Raw genomic sequence first — 23,352 nt, forward strand, 5'->3', positions numbered from 1 at the left:
AGCTCTCCAGGGTTTTCTACTAGCTAAAGGATAGATTTTTCTGAGCTGTTACTGCAGCTTCCAAAACTGTGACTCAGAAACCAAATTTTTACACTTAGAAGTTTGGCAAGTGACGTGGTGCCAGATAAATTAATGATCTAAGAGCTTCCTAATATGCATCAGGATGCTTTAATGAAAGTTTGCCTACTACATATGCAAGGACAGATTACTTGCTGTAAACTTGGACAAACTTTGTTGGTCTTGCAGCATTGAGAGCATTCAGAGTATCACAAAAGACATGTTTGGATTGTGTAAACTCCGTTCGGACATGTAATCATTTAGTAAACCACTTTTGCATTTCAAGAAATTAATTTTCCAGATAATTCTGCTGAGACCCTTACTTACTGACTTTTTCTACCATAAGAAGTTCTATTTATTAATTTTTAATATATGAACAAAGTATTCTGAACTTGAATTTGGTGCACTTGAGAAACTCAGGGTTATCTTTTTATAGACTGACCAAGCTATCTTGTATTAATTTTTAAAGGAATCAAAATTAGAACGTGAGGTATATTATTGGATCAACATCCACAAGGTTCTTGGGTTTATAAGATGCATACAAAGGCATTTCAGGTTATTTTTAATGTGCATTTATTTTGTATTATTAGGTATGGACAGCTCCACATCTCCTATACTGAGGAGATATGTTATCCAATTTCTTTTCTCTCTGAATGCTCTTGCCGTAGCCATTAAGGTGAGAAGACTAGGGATGAAAAGAAGTTCTCTGAGTTTCATTGGATATGAAAATATTTGGAGTCACTCCTACCACTGATAAACCCACACTCTTCTCTAAAGCAAATAAAGGTGGAGTTAAGCACAGTGCAAGCAGCCAATTGCAAAGTCTAACTTTTTGTGGACTGTCATGATAAAGGCCCACTACTGCCCCTGGAACTCCTCTTGCCTTTTTTCTTGTTTCACACACCACAATTCTTCATAGCGTTTGGGAGTGGGTTTTCTTCATTCTTCAGCAAAGAGCATGCGCATGTATGACAAGAGCCACAACACCTTTGCTTGAGGTAGCAGACCTGCAAAGCATACAGAGGCCAAACTGAAGAACTAGATGCCAAAGTTTCCTCTCCCAAGTTGGATGCTTCAGAAAACTGCTTCAACCTACAAATTTCATACATGAAAGGACAACCACTCAGAACTAACCAACAGGTTAGTTGGAGAAGGGTATGCTAGGGATCCCACTCATCACGGACTTTGCCTTGCTCTGGGTTGTCAGGCGGCATCTGCATCTACCCACCGCTCACTTCAGCTAACAAAGTCATCACATCTGCAATGACACCTTCAAATCACCAGGCACAGTTCATTCCTCCTTTTGAAAACATGCCCAGAGGAATACCTTGTGATTTGAATAAAAACTGCCTTGAGCTGCGGTCTCCTGCATGAATGTTTTGAACAGCAGGGAAGAAATGAAGTTGAGCAATAGCACTTTACACTGTGCAGAAGTATTTTAACTGAAATGCTGCCCTTTTGATGTCAACTGAAATTTTGCCCTATTCTTTACACTTTAACCTCTAATGCGATGCTTTCTTTGAGGGGGAAAAAATGTATGCCACTGAAGTTGGGAGTCAGGACTGGCATTAGTCAGGTCACCATCTGAAACACAGAGGAAAAATATTATGCTTTACACCTAAGGAAACTTGCTTCTGTAATTTATGCAGTGACTATTTTTTATACAAGAAGAAAGAGGCCTTGGAGTCAGGCCAACATTCACAACTTCCACATTTGCAGCTGAGCACCATAATTACTGTGCTTGTTTTGTTCCCACAAACCATGAATTCTTATGTGTCCTTTTCTCTAATTAGCTCCCAACTAGCTGAATAAAATCTGTCAGCAGCACTGAGCTTTTAGAAAGGGTTAAACCAACATGAGCAAAACCAAAACAAAATCAAACCAACCCAAAACACTGTATGTTTACACTTAAAAAGCATCGACCATGCTGCATGGAACATGCTGAGTGTTTCTATGAAAGAATATTTTCCTTGCATTGCCAACATTACATTACAAAAATACTGCTAAAGAAAGCACTCAGGAAGACCCTAACAAGACACTGTTCTTTTGGGGACAACAGTTGCAAAACATCTTAGGACATTTACATGCTTCTTGCAACTGAAAGTGAATGAAATCAATCACAACACAGTTGTGATTGCACAGTTGTAATTGTCTCTGTTGCTACACACTATGTTAACTCACCACAACTAATAGTTTGATTTTTCCTGTCTCCCTGATGGAATGGTTAATAGAATTTATCCCTGCCAGTGATATAAAAGGAAAGGAACAAGATTAAAAGAAAGTTGAAGAGTCAGTTTTCAATTGTATGTATTATTTGCATGTACCAAACTCAAACAGGGATTATTTATTCTGGAAAGAATTTTAGACAGTTTTAATACAACTACACTCAGGGAAAAAAATATGCCTCTTGCCAGCCTTTGGTGATGTTTAAATACATGGCAAACATTAGTTTGTGAGGAATACTGGGGTTAAGAGTTCTGAAAAAAGGAAGTCAGTGTAGCTGTTAGACACACGCACACCACTAAACAGACCACTAACGTCCAAAATAAGGAGAAGTTATTCATGCAATTATTTTGGAAACTCTAGGCATCAATTTTTGTGTTTATCATTCCTACATCACATGTGTCTCCTACTGCCACCTCAATCCCCAAACACTGACAAAGCTGTACCAAGTTCAAGAGCTGGATCATCACATAGTGAAGCCTTTATGATGCCAACACTTCATCATAAATCATACATCTGCACTTCATCATACATCAGAAAATGCCTCTTGTTTTGTTCCCCTCACCAAACAGAAGGTTGATTTACCCAGGTTCTGAAAAGTCTTGCTCACATTGCTCTTTTGGAGAGAAGTTCTCAAGCACATACCAAGATAATCACTGAATTTGAAGTTAGTGAACTCTTAGCAACTGCTAAGAAAACAGTTCTCAAGGCAGCATAACTGGATAAAATGAAGTGACTTTTTAGAGACAAACTGACCATCCTACCTCTCTGACAACAAGGAGCTGTGTTTTCTGGGAGAGACTTTGCTCACCTTATTGTAAGCCAGTCTAGCAAATTTCCTCTTCAAAGTAACATTTTTAGGGGAAAAATGTAATACCAAACATTCAACAGTGGCCTAGGAGCAAAAAAGAAGTGTTCTTGCTATAACTTTTGTTATATACTTTAACACATTGGAAACTGAGTCCCTTTAATTTTAGGAAAGAAAATACATTCTGCCATTTTCCTAACTTTCTTTCACATTTTATTATAAAGTTATTATTTCAGACTACTCATGGGCAAATTTTAGATGATGTCTTTGTATTTGCCCATTCTGTATGGATTCTGACTCTGTTGCTGAAGAAAAGCACGAGCTTTCTGAGTTTTTCTCGATGTCACCTGAGGAGGGTAAAGGAACAAACAATATAAATGAGAAAAAGTACAAACTAGTTCAACTTTATGCTTTTTAGTCTTCTAAAAAATAGTTCTGTGTATGAAAATAAATTAGGGTCACCGCTTCTGGAACAACTAAAAAAATGATTTAAATCAAAGCAAGGAATCTTACTTGACTTTGCTGAATACTTTCTGAACAGATGGGGTACATGAGACATGAAGAAAGGTCTGTGAGGAAGCAGATTGTGGTGGCTTCTTAGAGGTCACATTCCGCTGATGCTTGCTTCAGAATAACACCACAGATAAATTTCAGGATAGACTAAAATGTCTGTCTCCTGAAAAAAAAGAACAGTCAACTCTTTCACAGTGAAAACAAGTTAAGGAAACAAAGTTCGTCTGTTCAGATGGGAGTAAATGGATGAGGTAGTCAGGAAGAAATCAGTAACTTTCACTTCCAGCACGGGTTAGAACCATCATCTTCACCAAGCAGATTTACAAGGCCACAGGGACAGACTGGCATAGGTTTGAACTCCGGTACAGAATCAGTCAAGATGATGATTGGATGTGAAACATGTTTTACACTTCTCTGATGTAAGAAGTCAGTCTCTTGCCAATGAGTCCCGGGTTTGCTGTATGGGGTTTAATTTTTTTTCCATCTGTCTTTTTGCCTAAATGAACATGTATCCAGTGTCTTTGGCTCATTTCCTGGTCCTGCTCCCAGAAATTGCTCCACTTCATTTTGGACCTGAATACAAGTTCTTTGAACTTACTTGATGCTGGAACACTAGATGGTATTATTTCTTCATTTCTGAAGTAGAAGGAAAACTTCATTTTTGTTATACTAAACTCCCTCAGCTAAATGTTTGCTGGAATTCCATTCTGCCTTCCTGCTAATTACTGCTATGGCTTCTTGCCAGCTATCATTTTGAAAAGTCAAATACTAGCTTCCAGATGAGCAGCAATGTGAAAGACAACAAAGAATCATTCTAAATAAAATATATGGCAGCATGAAAGGAAAGCAAATGTTTTCCTGTTGGGACAGTTGCCTACAAGTCCTGGCTAAGCAACTGCCTTATGAAGACAAGGTGGGGTTTTGTCAAAATGGGAGTTTGCCCACATCTCAAAACCAGCACACTTTTCATCATGTCATGGTTCACTTGGTGGAGAACAGCATTCCTTCATTCCTTGTAGGTGTCTGAGAGTGGGACAGGAGGAGGTGTCTGGGACAGAGGTAGAAGTAGAGGACAAAGCTAGGCTGAAAATTTGGTGATATAAAATCATAGAGTAATTCAGGCTGGAAGTGACCTCAGGAGGTCATCTACTCCAACCTCCTATTCCAAGCAGAATCAATAATTAATTCAGATTACAGTCCTTGAGAATTCATCCTTTCAGCTATTGAATATTTTCAAGGATGGAGACTCCACAACCTCTCCGTGCCAGGGTTTGACTGTCATCATGAAGAAAAGACTCCTCCTTACCTGATGTCTGAATCTGTCCTGTTCTAGTTCATGACCATAGTCTCTTGTTCTCCTGCTGTGCATCTCTGTAAAGAGCCTGGCTCCATCCTCTCAGTAATACCTTACAGCTATGGGAATGCTGGTCATAGGTCCCCCCAACTCTTCTCCAAGCTGAAAAAGCCCCAGTCCCTCATCCTCTTCTCTTCCCTGACCAGCTTGGTGGTCTCCTGCTCCAATTTGTCAACATTCTTTTGGCAAGGCAGGAGCAAAACTGGACAGTCTTCTGTACACACTCTAATGAGTGCTGCCCAGGATGTTTACTCACCTTCCTTGGTGAGTAAAGTTTGGCTTGCACAAAGCAGAATATGACAACTCCTGTTACCAAGAGTTTTCAGGTTGAGTGGCTCACCCTGACAGGTGTGCAAAAGATGGGGAACTATCCACTGATCCAGCAAGATTTTGTATTCTAAGAGTCTCCACCATTTGGAAACTGGGCATGGTGACAGATTTCCAGTTCGGCTGTGAGACATATAGAGCAGAGCATGTGGTACTCCAAATCAGGCATCAAAAATCAGCTTTTTTATTCTGAACAGGACTGGCACCGAGTCTGGTTTCCAGACGGTTTTCTGTTGTGTGTTTCTGTTGCTTAGAGGAACACAGCAAAATCAGACAGGGAAGCCCTTCCCCACAGAGAAGTAAGGAATCAGGGAAGCTGAAGTAAAAACCTGAAGAATAAGGCAATAATTAGAATATTACATCACTTTCCATGTCAGTTTTCTCCAGTAAGGAACCAGCTATGGAAGCTCTCACTTTAATGCTAAACAATTCAGTGTTTGACTCTTCTGTCTGTAGTAGCTTTGGCTGGCTACAGTCTTATTTATAGTTAGATGCAAAGCAATCCATTAAAATACTTGTTATTTCTTTATTTAAAAATGTGGTCTTTTAAAGGACAGCTCTTGTTTACCATCCCCTCAGATTTCAGTCAAACTTCATATCAGTGTTTGTGCTCTATACTATACAAAGTCTGATTTCTTTTGTTCTCTGTCTGCTTTTGATATTTAATTTTTAAAACTGTTCAATGACTGTATTAGGGTCTGGTTTAGTTGTTTCCATATTTGGAATTGTTCCTTACAGCTCACTGATCTCACATTCATTCATGAATCTCATTAAAAGTCAATGGGAAATTTCAGTTTAAGAATGTGATCTTTGGAGTAGCTCTGGCTTCTAAAAGATGCTCAGCACAGCTGAAGAGCACATACTTACTGAAGCAGGGACATGACAAAGTTGACTTAAAGGACTGCTAACTACACTCACCTCTAACTATTTGTTGGTGTTCCATTTATTTGTTGTACTAATTGTCCATTTATTACCTAACAAAAGACAACTCAAATACGAGAGGATAATATAGAATCTATAAACTGAAGCACGATATACAATGAAATGCCTTTTTAACTCGAAGTTGTAGCACTACCCACCATTGTACTGCATAGCTCCAGTACACAGGAGAAGTTGATTGCATGTCCAGTTTTTGCAGTTGCATCCTTAAAAACAAATACTTAAGCACTCTGTAAAACTAGGGCCATAAATGCTTATTTTATTTTTTAATTTATTCTTTAAAAATAGCAGATGCAGGCTTAAGTGAGACTACCAGGACGCAACAGCTCCAAATGTTTAACTTTCTCTTTTTAACTCTGCAGAGTACTGAGTATTGCTGACTTCTACAGGTACTGGGGAGACATAAAGTCATTTAGCAACTTAAAGGATTGAGCACTGTTAAATTACAGGAATGCACAAGACCTCATCAGAAAAGTTTCTTTCACTGGGGAAATCTTATATAACAGTAGATTCTTCCCTGACATCTGATTTCCTGTAATAGATGGGATCACATTCTTGTGGGTCTTTTGTGCTGCTGTGGCCTTGCACCCAGGCATCTGAGCAGACAAACAGAGCAAAGATACAGCAAATTATAAAAACAGGATTCCCTTTGGTGCTTATACCATCCTGCCTAAGGGCATGCACAGGAGGCTGAGCCTGGGGCTCACTGTTGCTGCCAAGCAGCAGTACCTGGGATACAGGAATCAGGGCAGGAATTACATTACTCTCTAATTCTACTGCTTTTTCAGCATCTGCCTCTTGACCTTTGACTCATCTCACAGTTTCCTCACTCCTTACCTATTTTTCTCTTTACCTTCCATCTTACTGATACAGAATTCGAGGTAATAAGCTTTATGAGTTTATTACTTTTTCCTGTCACCTACAAATTACTTGGCTTGAAGCAGAAATCCAGGAAATCTACAGACTGTGGTAGCCAAAATGTCAAACTATCTTTGCAGAGACATAAGCAGCATACAGACACAGAGGCAGATTAACCTGTGCTCATAACCCTTTAGAAGCAGCACTGTAAAAAGGCAAATGTGTGGTTGCAGGACCCAGGAAATACAAAGAGTGAACAGACCACGTTTTGAAGGGTAATTTAATTTTAATCACTGGTCAGAGATTTGCCAAAGGCAGAGAGGGCCATTAAGGCTTGCCACTGTCCACAGCACAGCCATGCAGATGCCAGTGTGTCAGTAAAACACCTTTTTTCACATGCCCTAGCACAAGGGGGACACAAGCAGAGCCACGTAGACATCAGCAGAGCTCCAACCAGCCCTATCTGCTGGTCTGAGACCCAGCAAGAGCCATAGACTCAAAAGGGGAAGGCAGGGAAAGTGGCCAAAAGGATTTAGTCTGTCCTCTTATACTGTAGAGCCCGTTGTGCCTCTTTGTCACACAAAAAGGAAGAGAGGAAAGAAATCTCCCCCAAACATCAGTATGCAATCTTCCACAGCTTGCAGTCAGGAATCAGCAAATTCACACAGACAGACCTAGGTCTGCGTGAGGCTACAGCTTATTTCTGTGCAGGTTATCGTACTGTGCACGGGTCTTTTAAAGCACAAATATAGTTTCTGACATCCTACCTAAATGAGTGGAGTGGTCACCATAGTAACACCTGCATCACATGGCACTGAACACCTGATACAATCAATCTTGAAAAAATCTTTTTAAAGAAACAGCCTCCTGGAAAACTGCAGATGAATATTTCTTGCTAAGACTAAGAAGATGCTCTTTTCAAAAATGAAAATTTTACCTTATCGTCTTCTCATCTGACTCTCCCTCCATAAAATCCCATTCTCTATCAGCTTATAAAGGTGATAGAAAATAAACAAGGGCAATGTTTCTGTGCTGAGAATAGTTACAAGCAACAAAGTACAGCTGGTACATAAATGATACCTTGCATTTTTTCCCAGAGCGTGAACTGTGGCTTCTGAGAACACAGCCACGCTCTGGTTGCTGAAACAAAATATCAACATGCTCACTAAAGTGTCTCTCCACCTTCCTAGGACACCATATTTCCTTCAAATGCTAAAAAATCCCAGAAATTTCATCAGCTTCTTTCTCCTTTTTTGGTTTCCAAGTCTAAAATTCAATTTTGTTGATTAGCATTGTGTTCCTCTCTGTGGGTATAAGAAGAAGAGTATGTTTAAGGAAGTGATGTTTGCACTTAGCTTGGTACTGAAGTGCATTCTGCCACCAGCCCTCCAGACACATCCAGCAGCCAAAGAGCAGATGAAGTTGCTGAAGTCCCTAGGGTTTTTGGCACATTGCTGGTTTTTTACAGCTCAGTTCCACCCTAACAGCCTATCTGTGCTATGACTGATCCTCTGCCTCTTATTACCCTAGCAAGAGCACTGCTATGGGTTGATGAAAATAATCCCAGCGAAAAACTCATGCACAAAGTTCCACTAGCCTCAGCAATGTTTCCAACATAGTCTTGCTATTTCCTATTTTATTCTATCCTAAATTATCACTACTTCCATTATTTCAAAGTCTTCTGCTTCTTAGTTTTCCTTTGAAAAAGACTGTTCAGATGGCTTCAACCTTTGTCATCTTTCATTCCATATATATTTTCTTTTTCAAATAAGTCACAGCTATAATCATCTCTTCTGACAGTGCCTCTCCTTTATTTCATATGATTTCAGAACAGGAGAGCCACTGAATCTGTAAATGCCATTGACTGACAAAATTTGGATATCCAACTCCCATAAAGCTAGTAACAAATTTGCACAGAAATTCTTTCAGCATCCTAGAGATGTGTGTAAAATCAATAGAAGTAGACACTGCATGAGTCTAAGGAGGGAATTAGACATCCTTTCATAAGCCTACTGAATACACTAGAACCTGCTCCCCGCCTTGCCATTGCTGACCCACCAGAACAGATTATGTGCACATGAACTGCTACCACAGGTTGTTTGAGCTCATCTGGGTGACTGTACACTAAAGATGATTAGGAAAATGCTTCCACAACTCTCTTTCCAGAGAGACAGTCATATCTGGAACTAACTACTTAAATCATCAGATGGCCACTTAGAAAAGATCTCACTATTGCTGTTCAAGAAGAGTGCTATCAAGATTTTGTAAGAAAGGAAGTGCAGTAATTGTGTGATTATGGTATGTATAAGTCACTTTGCATGCATCACAACTGAAATGTCAAATCGTACTTGTTTTGTGCTTAGGTAGGAAAAAAATCCAGTTGTCTCCAATTCTAGTATAATATGGGCCTCTACCTAGAGGTGTGTTTCAGAAGAAAAGCGAGGAGCAGAGAGAACCAAGATGCATGTTACTTTGAAACTAGAAAAATAAAGGGAATTAGTGGTATGTAAACATTTGTGGCAGTTGTTTTCTGCCCTCATGTTGTCATGCAAATAACTCTGAGCAGCTGTACCAGGTATTTGTGCTGTCTGTAACACTCTACAAGACAGTGCTTTCTACAAGTCAGTGCTAGCAGTCATGCAGTCCTGGTACATATTAGGAAGCCCAGCTTTAAATCTGCTTTCATAGTGTGGAAGTTACATTTATTCAGTAGTGGTTCTGATACATGTCTCACAGTAAATGGCATTACTGTTCAACAGGGCAACAGACTGCAATGATAGAAATATTCTCCAAAATCAAAATTAAGAAGTCAGTAACAGCTTATTGGGTTTTAAGGTGTGCCAGGCCCCAATTATGGTTTTCAAACTGCAGAGTAATCAATGGCAGAAGAGATCTATTGATTCCATTGATTTTGGCCAGGATCGGAGACCATACTTCAACTACGACCAATATCTTTTGCAAAGATAAGTGGCAAGGGAATATCAGGAAAGTGCAAGTGAGTTGTCACAGCAATTGAGAAAGCTGTCAGTGGCTTCCTGTGATTTATCAGCCTGTAAGAAACTACTCAGAACCTCCCCTGCCCAAATCCTTAGTTTAAAGACAACAGCGTAATCCTTGCAATGAACACAAAATGAGTCCACCCTCGCCCTGAAAGAGCATTGTCATAAATAACTAATTAACCACACAGTTCAGACTGGAAATCGAACGTTGTACTTGCCACCAGAAAATTATGATTCCTTTGTTTTCCATATCCATTTATAAATGAAGGGTCATCAAAAAAATAGCAGTGAAGGTCAAAACCACCACAAATATTTTCATTACCTTCTCTAGCAGGTCTTCATATGCTTTTGCTGACAGGAAGATCACAAATCTTTCACCTCTATGCAGCTGACTCATCAGAGCTGTAGAAGCTGTCAGTACTGCAAGTTTTGAAATGTATGCTAAACTGATGCTTTCTGTTAAGGCTGCTACTATCTTTATGTGTATGAACTTCAAACACCAAATACCAGATTGTGAATATGGCATGTGCTTTTTAGGCTGGGGTTCATTTTTTAGTGCTCCTTTAGTAATAAAATCTTTATATAAGCACATCTACATAGTGATTCTTTTTTATCCCCTGATGCTGTGTAGTATAAATAACTAAGAAAATAGCTTACTAAAGAGTTATTTATACAAGTACAAACACAAACCCCTAGATTTGATAATATATTTTTCTTTTGTACTAGTGTAATAGTGAAATAAAATCAGCTTGATAAAAGTTTGATTCATAAAGAGAAAATAGGATCAGAACAGCAGAACCCTCAAGTAAAGCAAGTCAGAAAGTCTGCTCTCTGAGTTCTCCTTTTATATTCAGACTTCCATCCCTCGCACCTAAGGTTAAGATTTTTTTGCCCTAGTCCACTTATAATTTTTGAGTCTCAGTACTATCACCTAGACATATCTGACACCTTTTGTTCTCCTCCTCAAAGAAGAGCAAAAGGCAAGGATAAAGGCTGGATTCTCTGACAGGTTTTATCTTCACACTGTGATTAATGAAGCTGATGCTGTACTGAATTTTAACTTGAAAATGCCAAAACCAACAACATCCCTCTGACACACTGTGGAAGAAAGGCACCAATTCACCCACTTGCCAGCCTGAAATTGCTTAGAAAGGCTCAAAAACATTTCAAGACAGAGGGTCTCCCTTACTCCTTTAATTTCCCTACAAAACCCTTTAGACATAAACCATTGATCAAGCCCGGCACTGAAATTGAGCTCAGCTATACCTAGGCTCCAATAGGAGTTTAGAAAGCAAGGGAGTCCCCCTAGAACCTCATGACTCAACGGGAATATCTTCCTTACCTTTTACATCCTTCCCCTCTTACATATCTGGTCTCCATGTAAATCATTTAAAATTGATTCTAAACTGATTTTTCTTTGTATGCTTTATCTACATAGAAAGTCATAGAATGAACCTTGCCATCAAACTTTGTCAAGATGCACCTGCACAAATTGAGATTAAACCTGCTTTTGCCAGTACCTTGGACAGTGATTCTTTAAGTGACCTAAACCATTCATTTGCAACAGTCTCCTAAGAGAGAATCCATGGTAACAATTTTTACCCAGTTTTTACCCTTTGCCTCGTTCTGCAAACAGATGAGTTTGCATCTGTGTTAGGAGCAGCCTGCTAAGTACTGACCTATACTAAGAGGCATTTTATGCCAGCTGGTGAGATGCACAGGATTACTGGCTGAGTACAGGCTGAGTACAGCTCGACTGAAGGGGAGGAACCGAACTTCGGTCTACAGATCTCCATGTGCTTCCTACTCCCATGACCGCCATTATGACATCGTATTGGCTGTAAGAGGCAAACTTGCTCTTTCTTCCAAAATATGCAAACATATGCAAACATGGTATCAATTTAGACTGTGCAGTGCTTTTACAGGACATCTTTAATGCCCATGTAGAGCAACTTTAGAGATTCATCTGTTCTTTTTGAGAGAGGTGTAGACAGGACCTATCCAATGAAAAAATCCTTTATTGCAATTCCTCATGGGTCCAGTATAATGGTGTTGATCTGGAGGACTGTTTCCCCACTGCAGTGTGGTGCCTAGTCTCTGGAGGTTTTGAAGTAAAAAAAGGTGTCTATGTTAAAGAAATAAAGATGTGATGTTAATGTGGGTTGAATACTTGATCCAACTCATGCTGAAGTCAGGGAGAGCATTTCCAGGATCTCAGATGCAGGACAGGGCTCTAAGAGGGGGATTTTGTATATGTTTGGACTAGCAGCAAGGAATTCTGCCTTCTGTGAAGCACCTTCGAACCCTGAGAGGATGCACAATGGCTTAATCCTCCTCACACAGCCTATGCTGAACATGAATGATATTGGCAGGAATGATTTCTACATTGTAGACTTGTATTTGAGGAGTTTATCTTTCAAAAATGGATGAAGCTTATCAATTTGCATATTTTTACCATTCCCAGACACAGAGATATGTGGGCTCTACGTCTGAACAGATAATGAAGGTCAATTCAATTTCTGATCCCATGTTGCAGCTACTAAGCTAAACAACTTGTGTCATAAGCCTCATCTGCAGTGAAATATATAAAAAAAATGACATTTCATTTAAACCTCAAGGTTAAAAATATGTCTATAGCTGCTTCGTAGGTTATCTTATGGTTAAGCCACATCTGCTTACAGTTGTAGTTCTTTCCTCGACCAGTAACTTGCATAAGGGCATTCTACCACTTTCATAAGAAATTTCACAGATTCAGAGAGAAAAAAAACCCTTTCCATACCTGGGTATGTTATTAATACTTATTGATGAGCATTTAAAACTCTAAATCTGTTTTAAACATTCAAGAATGAGCAATGAAGGAAGCTTGTTTTCAGTGGTAGAAAAACAGTTTTTCAAAAACAAATCTGTCTGTATTAATGAGGCCTAATTAAGCAACTTTCCCTTAACAGTCCTGGCTGAAAGCACATACTGAATTACTTACTAATTTGCAGAACTGCTGAGTATGTACTTCTCATGTGGAATCTGTAGGAATTTAAATGAAACAATATAGTGCAAATATAATCTCCTGTAATTAGGCTTAATTTTAATTATACAAGTTCAGATGATTTGTTAACATATATTTTCTTCAGATTTTCAAACACAACATTAAAGAATTCTGCTCTCCTTGTCAATAGGAGAGAGTCCCTGTTTCTTCCAGTGTTGTGACAGGTTCCTGTTCCATTCCCTTTTCCTGGGACATTTCAACGTATACCTTTAGTATAATCAATAGCTAGATCATCTGAGGGGTGTTCACTGCACACACCCCCTTTCTCACCTCAGTATTTCTGTGTGTGCTGAGAGGCACAAGAACAATGCTTTTGTCTTCAAAACTGCTTAGCCTTAGCAAGGCAATGGCAACATCCCTATATACTTGAAGTGGACAAGAAAGCAATGGTTACAGCTGGGGTAGGGGACAAGGAGCAAATCACACCAGCTGGAAGAGGCTGATGAGAAGGAAGAAGTTAAATCCAAAAGAGAGGTGAAATATGGCAGCAGTGAGGGCTGGCTTTGAGAAGATGGTGGCTATCATTCCCGATGTCATGTCCCTTGGCCAGTATCTCTGTTAGAAACCAACACTGCAAATTCACACATCTCCACAGATTTATGGTTTGCTTTCCATTACATACGATCTTAGCATTTCAAATGTTCACAGAATTAACAGGCAACAAATTTCAACTGTTTCAAAGACAGAATTTGACTGATGTCATGCAGGTGGCTTCAGGGAGCAACTTCTGGATGTCTGTGGCAAATCTACCCTGGATTTGAAAACTGTTCAATCTAAATAAATGAGAGGTCAAAGAGGTAATTGATAACGTTGAGAAGGTCATAAAAACCCTGAAGCAAGCAAAAATCTATCAACAGCAATTAAAAAATACTGTGTCTGGCTCCAATAACCAGTGAGCTGCTGAGCACTGGACACATGGAAAATATATAAGGGGATGCACCTTTGTGTGTTCACAGTGTTTTTCCTTATTTTTTACCTCTCTCAGCAACAACACTATACACTAGACTGCCATTTGATAAGAACCAGCTCAACTGTCCTCAACTGCTCTAGAGGAAAATATGAAAACAAACTCCCCACAAATGAAATCCTCATTATGTCACTTCAAAGAAAATGGAAAAGTTCCATCCCTTTCCTTACCAAAGAGCAATCTAAGTCATTTAATCACCATTGACTTAAGTAAACTCATTTCTTTCTGTGACAAGGCAGAACACCATGTTTCTAACAAAGAGAAGATTACATAAAAACATTTTCAGTTCTGATTTCAACCTCCAGAACCTGGTGTGAGAGATCACTTTCAACTAAGCCCACAGCAATCCCCTGCAGAGGGGCAGGACTAGTCCCTCCTATGGCAAGGAGAAGTCAAATATGTCTGCTGATTTTGGAGGTAAAAAGCAGAATGTGAAAGTGGAAAATTACAAGGGTATTTTGTGCTAAGACATCAGCTTTCTGATGAAAATGGGAAAGGATCCCTTTAACTGTTCATTCAGTTTAGTTTTTTTATTTCAAATAAGAACTAGACAATGAAAGAGCACTCTAAAGATTGAAAGAGATCAGTCAGAAAAGAACATAAGATTATCAATTTTGTCTTCCTATTGAAACTGTGTTACCCCTTCACTTGTGCTAAACTCTGCCTAAATGGTAAAATGGGAAGTTTAAAGTTTAAAGTGCACAAAGAGATGAACATGTAGGTTTTTCCATATTGATCACCCCTGAAGCCCAGCAACTCTCTGCTGGTGCCTGCAGAAGCAGCCCTGCAGTGCTGCAGGGTGCCCTTCTGAAAGGACAACAGGAGCAACCAACAACCAAAGCAATGCTCTTTAAAGCAAGGTGATGAGGAGGAAATTTAAAAGTCAAATGCCCCAAAGAATCAACAATTGCTGTCCTGTCTACAGAGACATCTCTGACATTGGGCAGGCAGAAGATGACAATTTATGTTCTGTCTCTGCCATAAATAAAGCCATCAGCATAGATGTGAGACCTGAAGTCAGCAGTTCCAAAACTAAATCCCTCTTTAAAACCTATGATGAGAAGGAAAAGGGGTCAGAAGCCCAGACAGACTCCAGCTGTAGGTTGTAGTCACTTGCCAATGTTCAGCTAAAGCAATCTGCTCTCACACCAGGACTCTCCAAAGGCTGAATGGCGTTTGGAGGTGAGGGGAAGGCACTCCCAGGGAAGATAATGAATCATGTTTGATCCCTAAAGAGATGCAGAGGGACAGCAGAAGCAGAAAAGGGATTTCTTCAGTCTTTGTTTTTCCACTGTGTAGGCCAGACACAGTACTTATATCTGCATGTAGCAAATAATAACAAGAAGATGCAAAACTGATATTAATGGCAGAATGATGATAAGCCTGAAGGCTTGATGATTAGCCTGAAGAGAAGCAAGTGTGTCTGAACACTACTCCCTTATGTTCAAATTCACTGTTGGATCCACCATTAATTTTCCCCTCCCTAATTTCATGTCACATTATCATTGTGCCTACTCCTCCCTTGCCCCCATGCAAACTGTCCTGCAAAAGAAGACTCGTAGAATCACAGAATCATAGAATCAACCAGGTTGGAAAAGACCTCTGAGATCATTAAGTTCAATCCTTGATCCTACACCACCCTAACAACTAGACCATGGCACTAAGTGCCACATCCAGTCTCATCTTAAAACCCTCCACGGACAGTGAATCCACCACCTCCCTGGGCAGCCCATTCCAATGTCTGATTACTCTCTCTGTAAAAAATTTCTTCCTAATATCCAACCTAAACTTCCCCTGGCAGAGCTTAAGACCATGCTCTCTTGTCCTACTGCTGGTTGCCTGGGAGAAGAGACCAACCCCCACCTGGCTACAACCTCCTTTCAGGGAGTTGTAGAGAGTGATGAGGTCTCCCCTGAGCCTCCTCTTCTCCATGCTGAACAGCCCCAGCTCCTTCAGCCTCTTCTCACAGGACTTGTGCTCAAGTCCCTTCAGCAGCCTTGTTGCTCTTCTCTGGACCTGCTCCAGCACCTCAATATCCTTCCTGAACTGAGGGGCCCAGAACTGGACACTACTCCAGGTGTGGCCTCACCAGCACTGAGTACAGGGGAAGAATCACTTCCCTGGTCCTGCTGGCCAACACTGTTCCTGATACAGGCCAGGATGCCATTGGCCTTCTTGGCCACCTGGACACAACTGCTGGCTCATGTTCAGCTTCCTGTCAATCCAAATTCCCAGGTCCCTTTCTGCCTGGCTGCTCTCCAGCCACTCTGTCCCCAGCCTGTAGCGCTGCAGGGGGTTGTTGTGGCCAAAGTGCAGGACCCGGCACTTGGCCTTGTTGAACTTCATCCTGTTGGAATCAGACCATCTCTCCAGCTTGTCCAGGTCCCTCTGCAGAGCCCTCCTGCCTTTCAGCAGATCAACACTCCCCCCAACTTGGTGTCATCTGCACATTTGCTAATGGTGGACTCAATCCCCTCATCTAGATTATCAGTAAAGATATTAAACAGAACTGGGCCCAACACTGATCCCTGGGGGACACCACTAGTGACCGGCCGCCAACTGGATGCAGCACCGTTCCCCACCACTCTCTGGGCCCGGCCCTCCAGCCAGTTCCTAACCCAGCACAGTGCCCCTCTCCAAGCCGTGGGCTGCCAGCTTTTTCAGGAGTATACTGTGGGAGACAGTGTCAAAGGCTTTGCTGAAGTCCAGATAGACCACATCCACAGCCTTCCCCTCATCCACCATGAGGGTCACCTGGTCATAAAAGGAGATCAGGTTGGTCAGACAGGACCTGTCCTTCCTAAACCCATGCTGGCTGGGTCTGGTCCCTTGTCCATCCTGTAGGTGCTGTGTGATTGCACTTAGGATGATCTGCTCCATAACCTTGCCAGGCACTGAGGTCAGGCTGACAGGCCTGTAGTTTCCCAGGTCCTCCTTCCGGCCCTTTTTGTGGATCAGTGTGACATTTGCCAACTTCCAATCATCTGGAACCTCCCCAGTGAGCCAGGACTGTTGGTAAATGATGGAGAGCGGCTTGGCAAACTATTCCACCAGCTCCCTTATCACCCTAGGATGGATCCCATCTGGTCCTATAGACTTGTGAGGATCCAAGTGGCTCAGTAGGTCACTGTTTCCTCCCGGATTACAGGGGGGGCTATTCGCCTTCCTGTCTCTGTCTACCAGTTCTGGAAGCCAGTTGTCCTGAGGACAACCTGTCTTACTGTTGAAAACTGAGGCAAAGAAGGTGTTAAGTACCTCAGCCTTTTCCTCATCTCTGGTGACTACGTTCCCCCCATGTCCAACAAAGAATGGAAGTTTTCCTTGCCCCTCCTTTTGCTATTGATGTATTTGTAGAAGCACTTCTTGTTATCCCTAACAGAAGTGGTTAGTTTGAGTTCAGTGTGCTTTTGTCTCTCTAATTTTCTTTCTACATGACCTAACTATATTCCTAAACTCTTCATGAGTAGCCATGTCTGTTAGCACAAGGTTATCCACCATGCAGGCTCTATAACTGCATTTGCTAATGTTTCTTTTGACCTAACAGGCTGTGACTGACCACGTATTATTCCATGTCCGGTATCACTGAGATCAAACCTGAAATAAAACAATGGAAGGAAGCCTTAGCACACTGGGTATCACATTGCTGAGAACTGAAGGTCACCTCTGGACTCAGTGTGCTGTGACACCAGACCTCAAGTAATCTAGTGGTGTTCTTGCTCTTCTCTCTGCTATGCATACCACTGAAACTGTGAAACACTACTTGTGCAGCTTTAAGCAACCTGCAAGTGAAAACAATTCTGATGTTAATTCACCAGGTATTATTCCTGGTCCATCTCTCTCTGAGGTATGCACAGGAACAGCATACTCTACGTTCATTCCAGGAATGACAGCTTTACCTTACCCTATATATTGAGGAAAAGAACAAATGCACTTATTCTGAACACAGTTCACATGTCAGTGTTCTACACAAGGATATGGTCAGGCCACACATCAATCAACCATGCAGCTTTACAGCAACAAACAGGCAGAACTATAGATTTTTTAATTGTCTTTGGTATAGATGACATCCCCCCCAAAAAAAGCAGGGCCAGTGTACCACTGTGCTGCAGAGATGCATCTGTGAGGCTAATGTAGCCAGGCACGATTTGTAACAGATATTCTGATATATATATCAGAAGCCAAATTCACTTTCATTTACCCTCAGCCTCCACAAAGCAGAGGAACCAACACAAGACTCTACCCTTCAAGTCCTGGGCGGTCCATTCCTCAAGCCTTGATGAGTTGTGGGTCTAAGCTGGCTAAAAGCACCCCCTGAGGGGTGCTTTCAAGAAACTACAGTTCTTGAAAGAGCTGCTAAAAAGATCTCCTAAGGATGCACTGCTTCCAAACAAATGCATAAAACCCCAATTGAAAAAGAAATAGGGTGGATACATCTCACAGAAATGAAGTGACACATGGGCATAGGACTCAAGATTCCCTATATTCAACCAAGTTCTTTTCAGAGTTTTACTGAACATCATAAAAATATTCATGCATAGCAATCCAAGCATACCCATTCCCACTGAAGGATGCTCAAGCTCTACAGCCAACTTCTCATACAATGCTCTGAGTTTTTTCTATTTGTCCTTAGTTATTTTTTTGCTTCTTCAAAGAATCCTCAGGGCCGCATGAAGGAGAGGAGACAGCAGTTATTTAGCAGAACTATCATGTCTGTTAAAAGCACAAAAGCTACCCTGCCCCAAATACCATCTGTCAGGGGTTTGTGCCTAATGCCCTTCCTACCATATGTTCTTAGGATGCATCAGTCAGCCTGGCCTACATGGTCTTCTCAGTTTTCATGGTCACTGAGTTTCATGAGCTAATACGTGATTTCTCAGAGATGCATGTTTTGAACACATCAGCTGACTGACAAAATCCTCAAGATATATATATATATATGAAAATTGTATGTATATAAAGAAAAAAGGAGCCACATTAACAAGTAAACTACTCTCCTGGAATTCTGGTCTTTCGGCTACAGAAAAATGGGTACCGGATACCAAAAACTGATGAAGACAAAATAACCTACTCAAAGGAGAATGAGCTGCAAGCTCATACTAAGTCCTTTATCAGTGCAAGTGCTAATTTTATCTGGAACTGTGAACCACTATAAGAAGAAAAATCAAAGTCAGGATATACCAATAGCCTTTCTGAGATTTCATGCAGCAAGAAAATATGCTGAACCTACATATCCAGGAAAGCTCTATTTAGCAAAGTGAGGTTTCAAATTGCTTACAAAGTGAGCTGAAATAGTTGAATGGACCAGGAGTAGTTTAATGGCTGTAGAGAAAAACCAGTTGAGTGAAAAAACAGTGCCCAGCCTGTGTGATGGTAGAACCTTTGCCTTGTGCAACATGTTTTACATACAGGTCAGTAAACATTTCTGGGATCATAAACTTTTCACAAAAAATGAATTTCTATTATCACTCGCTAAGCACAACTGAATCCAGGGCATGTCACTCGTTTGCCTCACTAGAGGACATGAACTCCTCACTCTTTCAAGAAGCTTCCCTGGTGACACAGTTGTCTATTCTGTGCTTTGAAGGCTTCATCTCACGACTCAGAAGGTAATGTTTTCCCATTTTAGCAGGGACAAGAAAATCCACCCTTAACCTCACAGATCCCCATCTGAAGGGGATGTGGCCTGCATCCCCAGAAGAACACTTCCAATGGAGGATGCTCCATAACATTCATATCACCAAATCACAATGTGGAGGGATCTTTCAGATGCCACAACCCAGACCCTAGCATTAATCAACTCTGACAGCCAGATGTGGCTCATCAACAAGATGGAGAAAAAGCTGAAAACTTGTGCAGGAATTGGGGCCACAAATGGCCATGAAACCACCAAGCCAAGGTGGGAGTGTGAGCCCAAAGCCAGTGGTGTGAATGGTCAACAGATGCAATACAACAAGCAGCAGAAAAACAGCTGCAGACCTTACTCCCCTTCCCCATGTCCCACACTATTAGATGTGGAGAGGGAGGTACTTGCTATTGCTGGGAGGTACTGTGATGCTGCACATCAGCATTTTTGTCAAAGCTCATTCTGGATTAATTGGATAGCTGCCCTCACTACTCAGTCCCAGAGAAAAAAAAAAAAAACACAGACAAAAAATCAGGGTTGCATGGTAAAAATACTGTTTTGATATGTTTGGGTTTTTTGTTTCTTTGTTGTTTTATTTTAATCTGAACCATCCATCACTCTAAAGCTCCATTCAATTCCTGCATTATCTCAATATGCACTGCTGATTCAAAGCAAGGATTAGTAACAAATCTGTGCCACCCCAGAGCTACTAAAACAGCAAGTCAGTGGATGGGAAAAAGACATGCATCTGATAACTAAGATGACCTTTCCTACAGATATTCATGTTTGATTACCGGTATCTTTTCTGGTTATACAGATCTACTAGTACACTATAACATTACAGCTCTTACTGAATTGTAAAGACAAAAATAAGATAGTCTTTACAACAAAACAGTGCTGCGTATGCAGTGCAAAATAGTACAAAACTACCAGAACAACTTTATTCTTCTGAATAGTAAAGATACTTTAATAAACCCTATTAAGCCCAAGTATCAGTACCAGCCCCGGCATTAAATTGCTGAAGAGCAGTCTTTTTATGGAAAATTTATGACCAAAGGAAATGTTCTAGCCTTGGTATTTTTATAGCATCCATTCATTCTTTAATGGAGGAGGGGGCTATCCAAGATTTTAAATGGTATTCAAAGTGTCCTCTACCTTGAAGAAGAAAAATAACCTACATCCAAACACCCTGCCACAGCTCCCGGAACATGAGATGACACCTGGATACAACTGCTGTCGACAAAGCACATTCATTTTGTCATCCACCACTCTCCTCAACAGACATCCTGCACATTTTGGTTATAAAACAAAGCCATTCTGACCTTTTATCTCACTCCTCTTATGAGTATCATTGACGCCCATTGTCAAAGTCCTGGTTCACAGCCCCAAGGCCAAAGAGCGAGGGTCCTCAAGCTCTTTCCTGGTGCCACAGACCTTGTTTCCCAAGCTGCCTGCTGCTCTGCCACCTCAGCTCTGCCCTCTCCCACTGGTGGGCTGCCTTTCCCAAGGCGTTCAAGTGAACATCCTGCAATCTCAGCATCCCAAACAAGAAGTAAACACAAGTCATGAGCTATTTTCCAGTGATTTATTACCAAATGCAGCATGACCTGAGAAAAAAAAATAATAAACTGTTATTTTTGTTCCTCTAATTTAGAAAATGAGGGCACAATTTCCTCCATAAAGCAGATGTCACAGAATTAGTGGTGAGTTTTCTTGGTACTTTGTTCGCAGTTTAAATATTCAAATTGGAGTCGCAATATGTGTTTTTTAAATGTTTAGAATAGTTAAACTCCATTTTTAATTAGAGATATATCATTTCAGATGTCACAGTTCATCAGCAAATGCTGAGCACCACCTTTGCACAGAGTTGCATTTCCCATAGGATTACAACTCCAGAGCAGTTAGTGGAAATGCCTTTTTCTCCTGAGTGGCAGCTTTTCCAGTGAAACATAATTAACAAGATACCACATCACTGCAGCTACTCTGCATCTTCCATTTGCAAACAAACTGGTGCTAAGCCCTATCATATTCCAGCTCTCTTCTCAGCTTGCCTTCCCCTTCACCCTCCCTTCCTAAATTCAGGGACATAAATCTACAGAAAAATGTGCTAAGACACTTTCTGAAGAGATGTAAGGAGAACAGTGTCTGTTATGTTTCTCACCCAAAATAAGTCTATGTGTCTTTTATACAGTCCATATGCCTATTTTCTTAACAATTTTGAAACTCCCTTACTGATACCAGACATGAACATGCCATAATATTCCTTCTTTAGTTTCAGGGGTTTTTTCCTCCCAAGGATTCAGTCCTCTGAACATTCCCAGAACATCTCCAGCCTTTCCCAAGTTCAGTACTGGCTGTGCTGGCACTGTGCAAACACAGTTCGCAAAACCACTGAGCTGTTTTTAGCTCCCATGCTGCCTGAGGCTGAGATCTTCCCCCTCATCACATCCCATTTTGTGATGAGCCATCTATCCTCATGCTTTTGAATGCTATACTGTCTCTTAGGAAATCAAGCCTTAAAAAGACACCGTCTTCATCAAAAGAACGTGTCTCTATGTATTCTGCTGTCTAGGCCTTTGCCCCAAAACACAGGAGAAGTCAACACAGACACTAGAAAATCAGAACTAGGTCTTACCCGCACCTATTTTGTTGGGCTGTATATACAGACTGGCCCCCTGTCTTGCTGCAGCAGTTTAGACCGGCACAGGAAGAGTGGAGTCAGATCTCTCTGCCAGCTCCTGGTAAGACATCTGAACAAATAACCCCACTTTGCGGAAAAGCTTAATTTCAAATGGTAATTACGTCTCACCTTTAATGGGCTCCTGCTTTTCTAAGCCTGAACACTGGACCACCTCGCTTGTCACAGACACAACCAGCGGATCCACTGCCATCTACACATCAAATGTGACTCCCGTCAGATGGCAGCTTGAGCTGTCAGCCTTGCTTCTCTTCCTATACGAAATACTGACGTCGGAAATTCTCAGCAAGGAAACTGGGATTACAGGAGACATCCTTTGCTCCAGAGACAGCACTGACGGCTCTTATCTCTGTCCTCCAGTTCTCTATCAGGAATAGTGCAGTAATAAATACATTCAATCCTACCTTGAAAGGCAGCCATACAGAAAGGTCTGGGTTGTAAATCCCAGCTTTTTGGTGACTTTAATTGAATGGAACAGCTTTGGGAGGAGAGGGGAGTGTGGTAGTTGGGAAGTGTCAAGCCATTCAAATTTAAACTGACATTTTCTTAATTTGCTTTGATTCACCTCTTACACACTTTTTCCTAAATTTTGAAAAGGTACAGAAATGAGACCAAGATACAGATTAAAAAAAATAATTACTATTTCCTTTCAAAATGTATGCCTAGAAAAGTTGCATAGTTAAAATATTTATAGTAAGGGCTAATCAAGCCATTAAGTATAATTTAAAAGTTTCCTTTCTTAAAAAGGTGCATCTCTGAATCTCATCTTTCAGTTCTTCCAGAGTATAAATCTTTATTTAATTTTAAGCAATAGAACTTCAGGTTCTAGGTTTTACAGAAATCTAAAGAACCAGCAACTTTTAAGATCATTAAGGTGTGAAGTTTTAATTGATTTTTTTTTGGTTGTCAGAATCATGAGGCAGATATCGCACCATGTGGATGT

At 40.9% G+C, this 23,352-nt stretch overlaps 2 protein-coding genes across 7 annotated transcripts in view; both read right to left on the minus strand.

Annotated features, from left to right (window-relative positions):
• PKIB (cAMP-dependent protein kinase inhibitor beta) overlaps positions 1 to 23,352 on the minus strand; it is a 56,028-nt gene that overhangs the window by 23,470 nt on the left and 9,206 nt on the right. The gene's annotated exons all lie outside the window — the stretch shown is intronic.
• LOC135410680 (uncharacterized) lies at positions 14,639 to 22,602 on the minus strand. The gene is given in 3 exon segments (XM_064647389.1): positions 14,639 to 16,133; positions 16,136 to 16,269; positions 22,514 to 22,602. Coding segments are annotated over 3 exon segments (621 nt in total). The 3' UTR covers positions 14,639 to 15,735.

This window comes from Pseudopipra pipra, chromosome 3 (genome assembly GCF_036250125.1).
Source record: "Pseudopipra pipra isolate bDixPip1 chromosome 3, bDixPip1.hap1, whole genome shotgun sequence".
In the NCBI taxonomy this organism is placed as follows: Eukaryota; Metazoa; Chordata; class Aves; order Passeriformes; family Pipridae; genus Pseudopipra; species Pseudopipra pipra.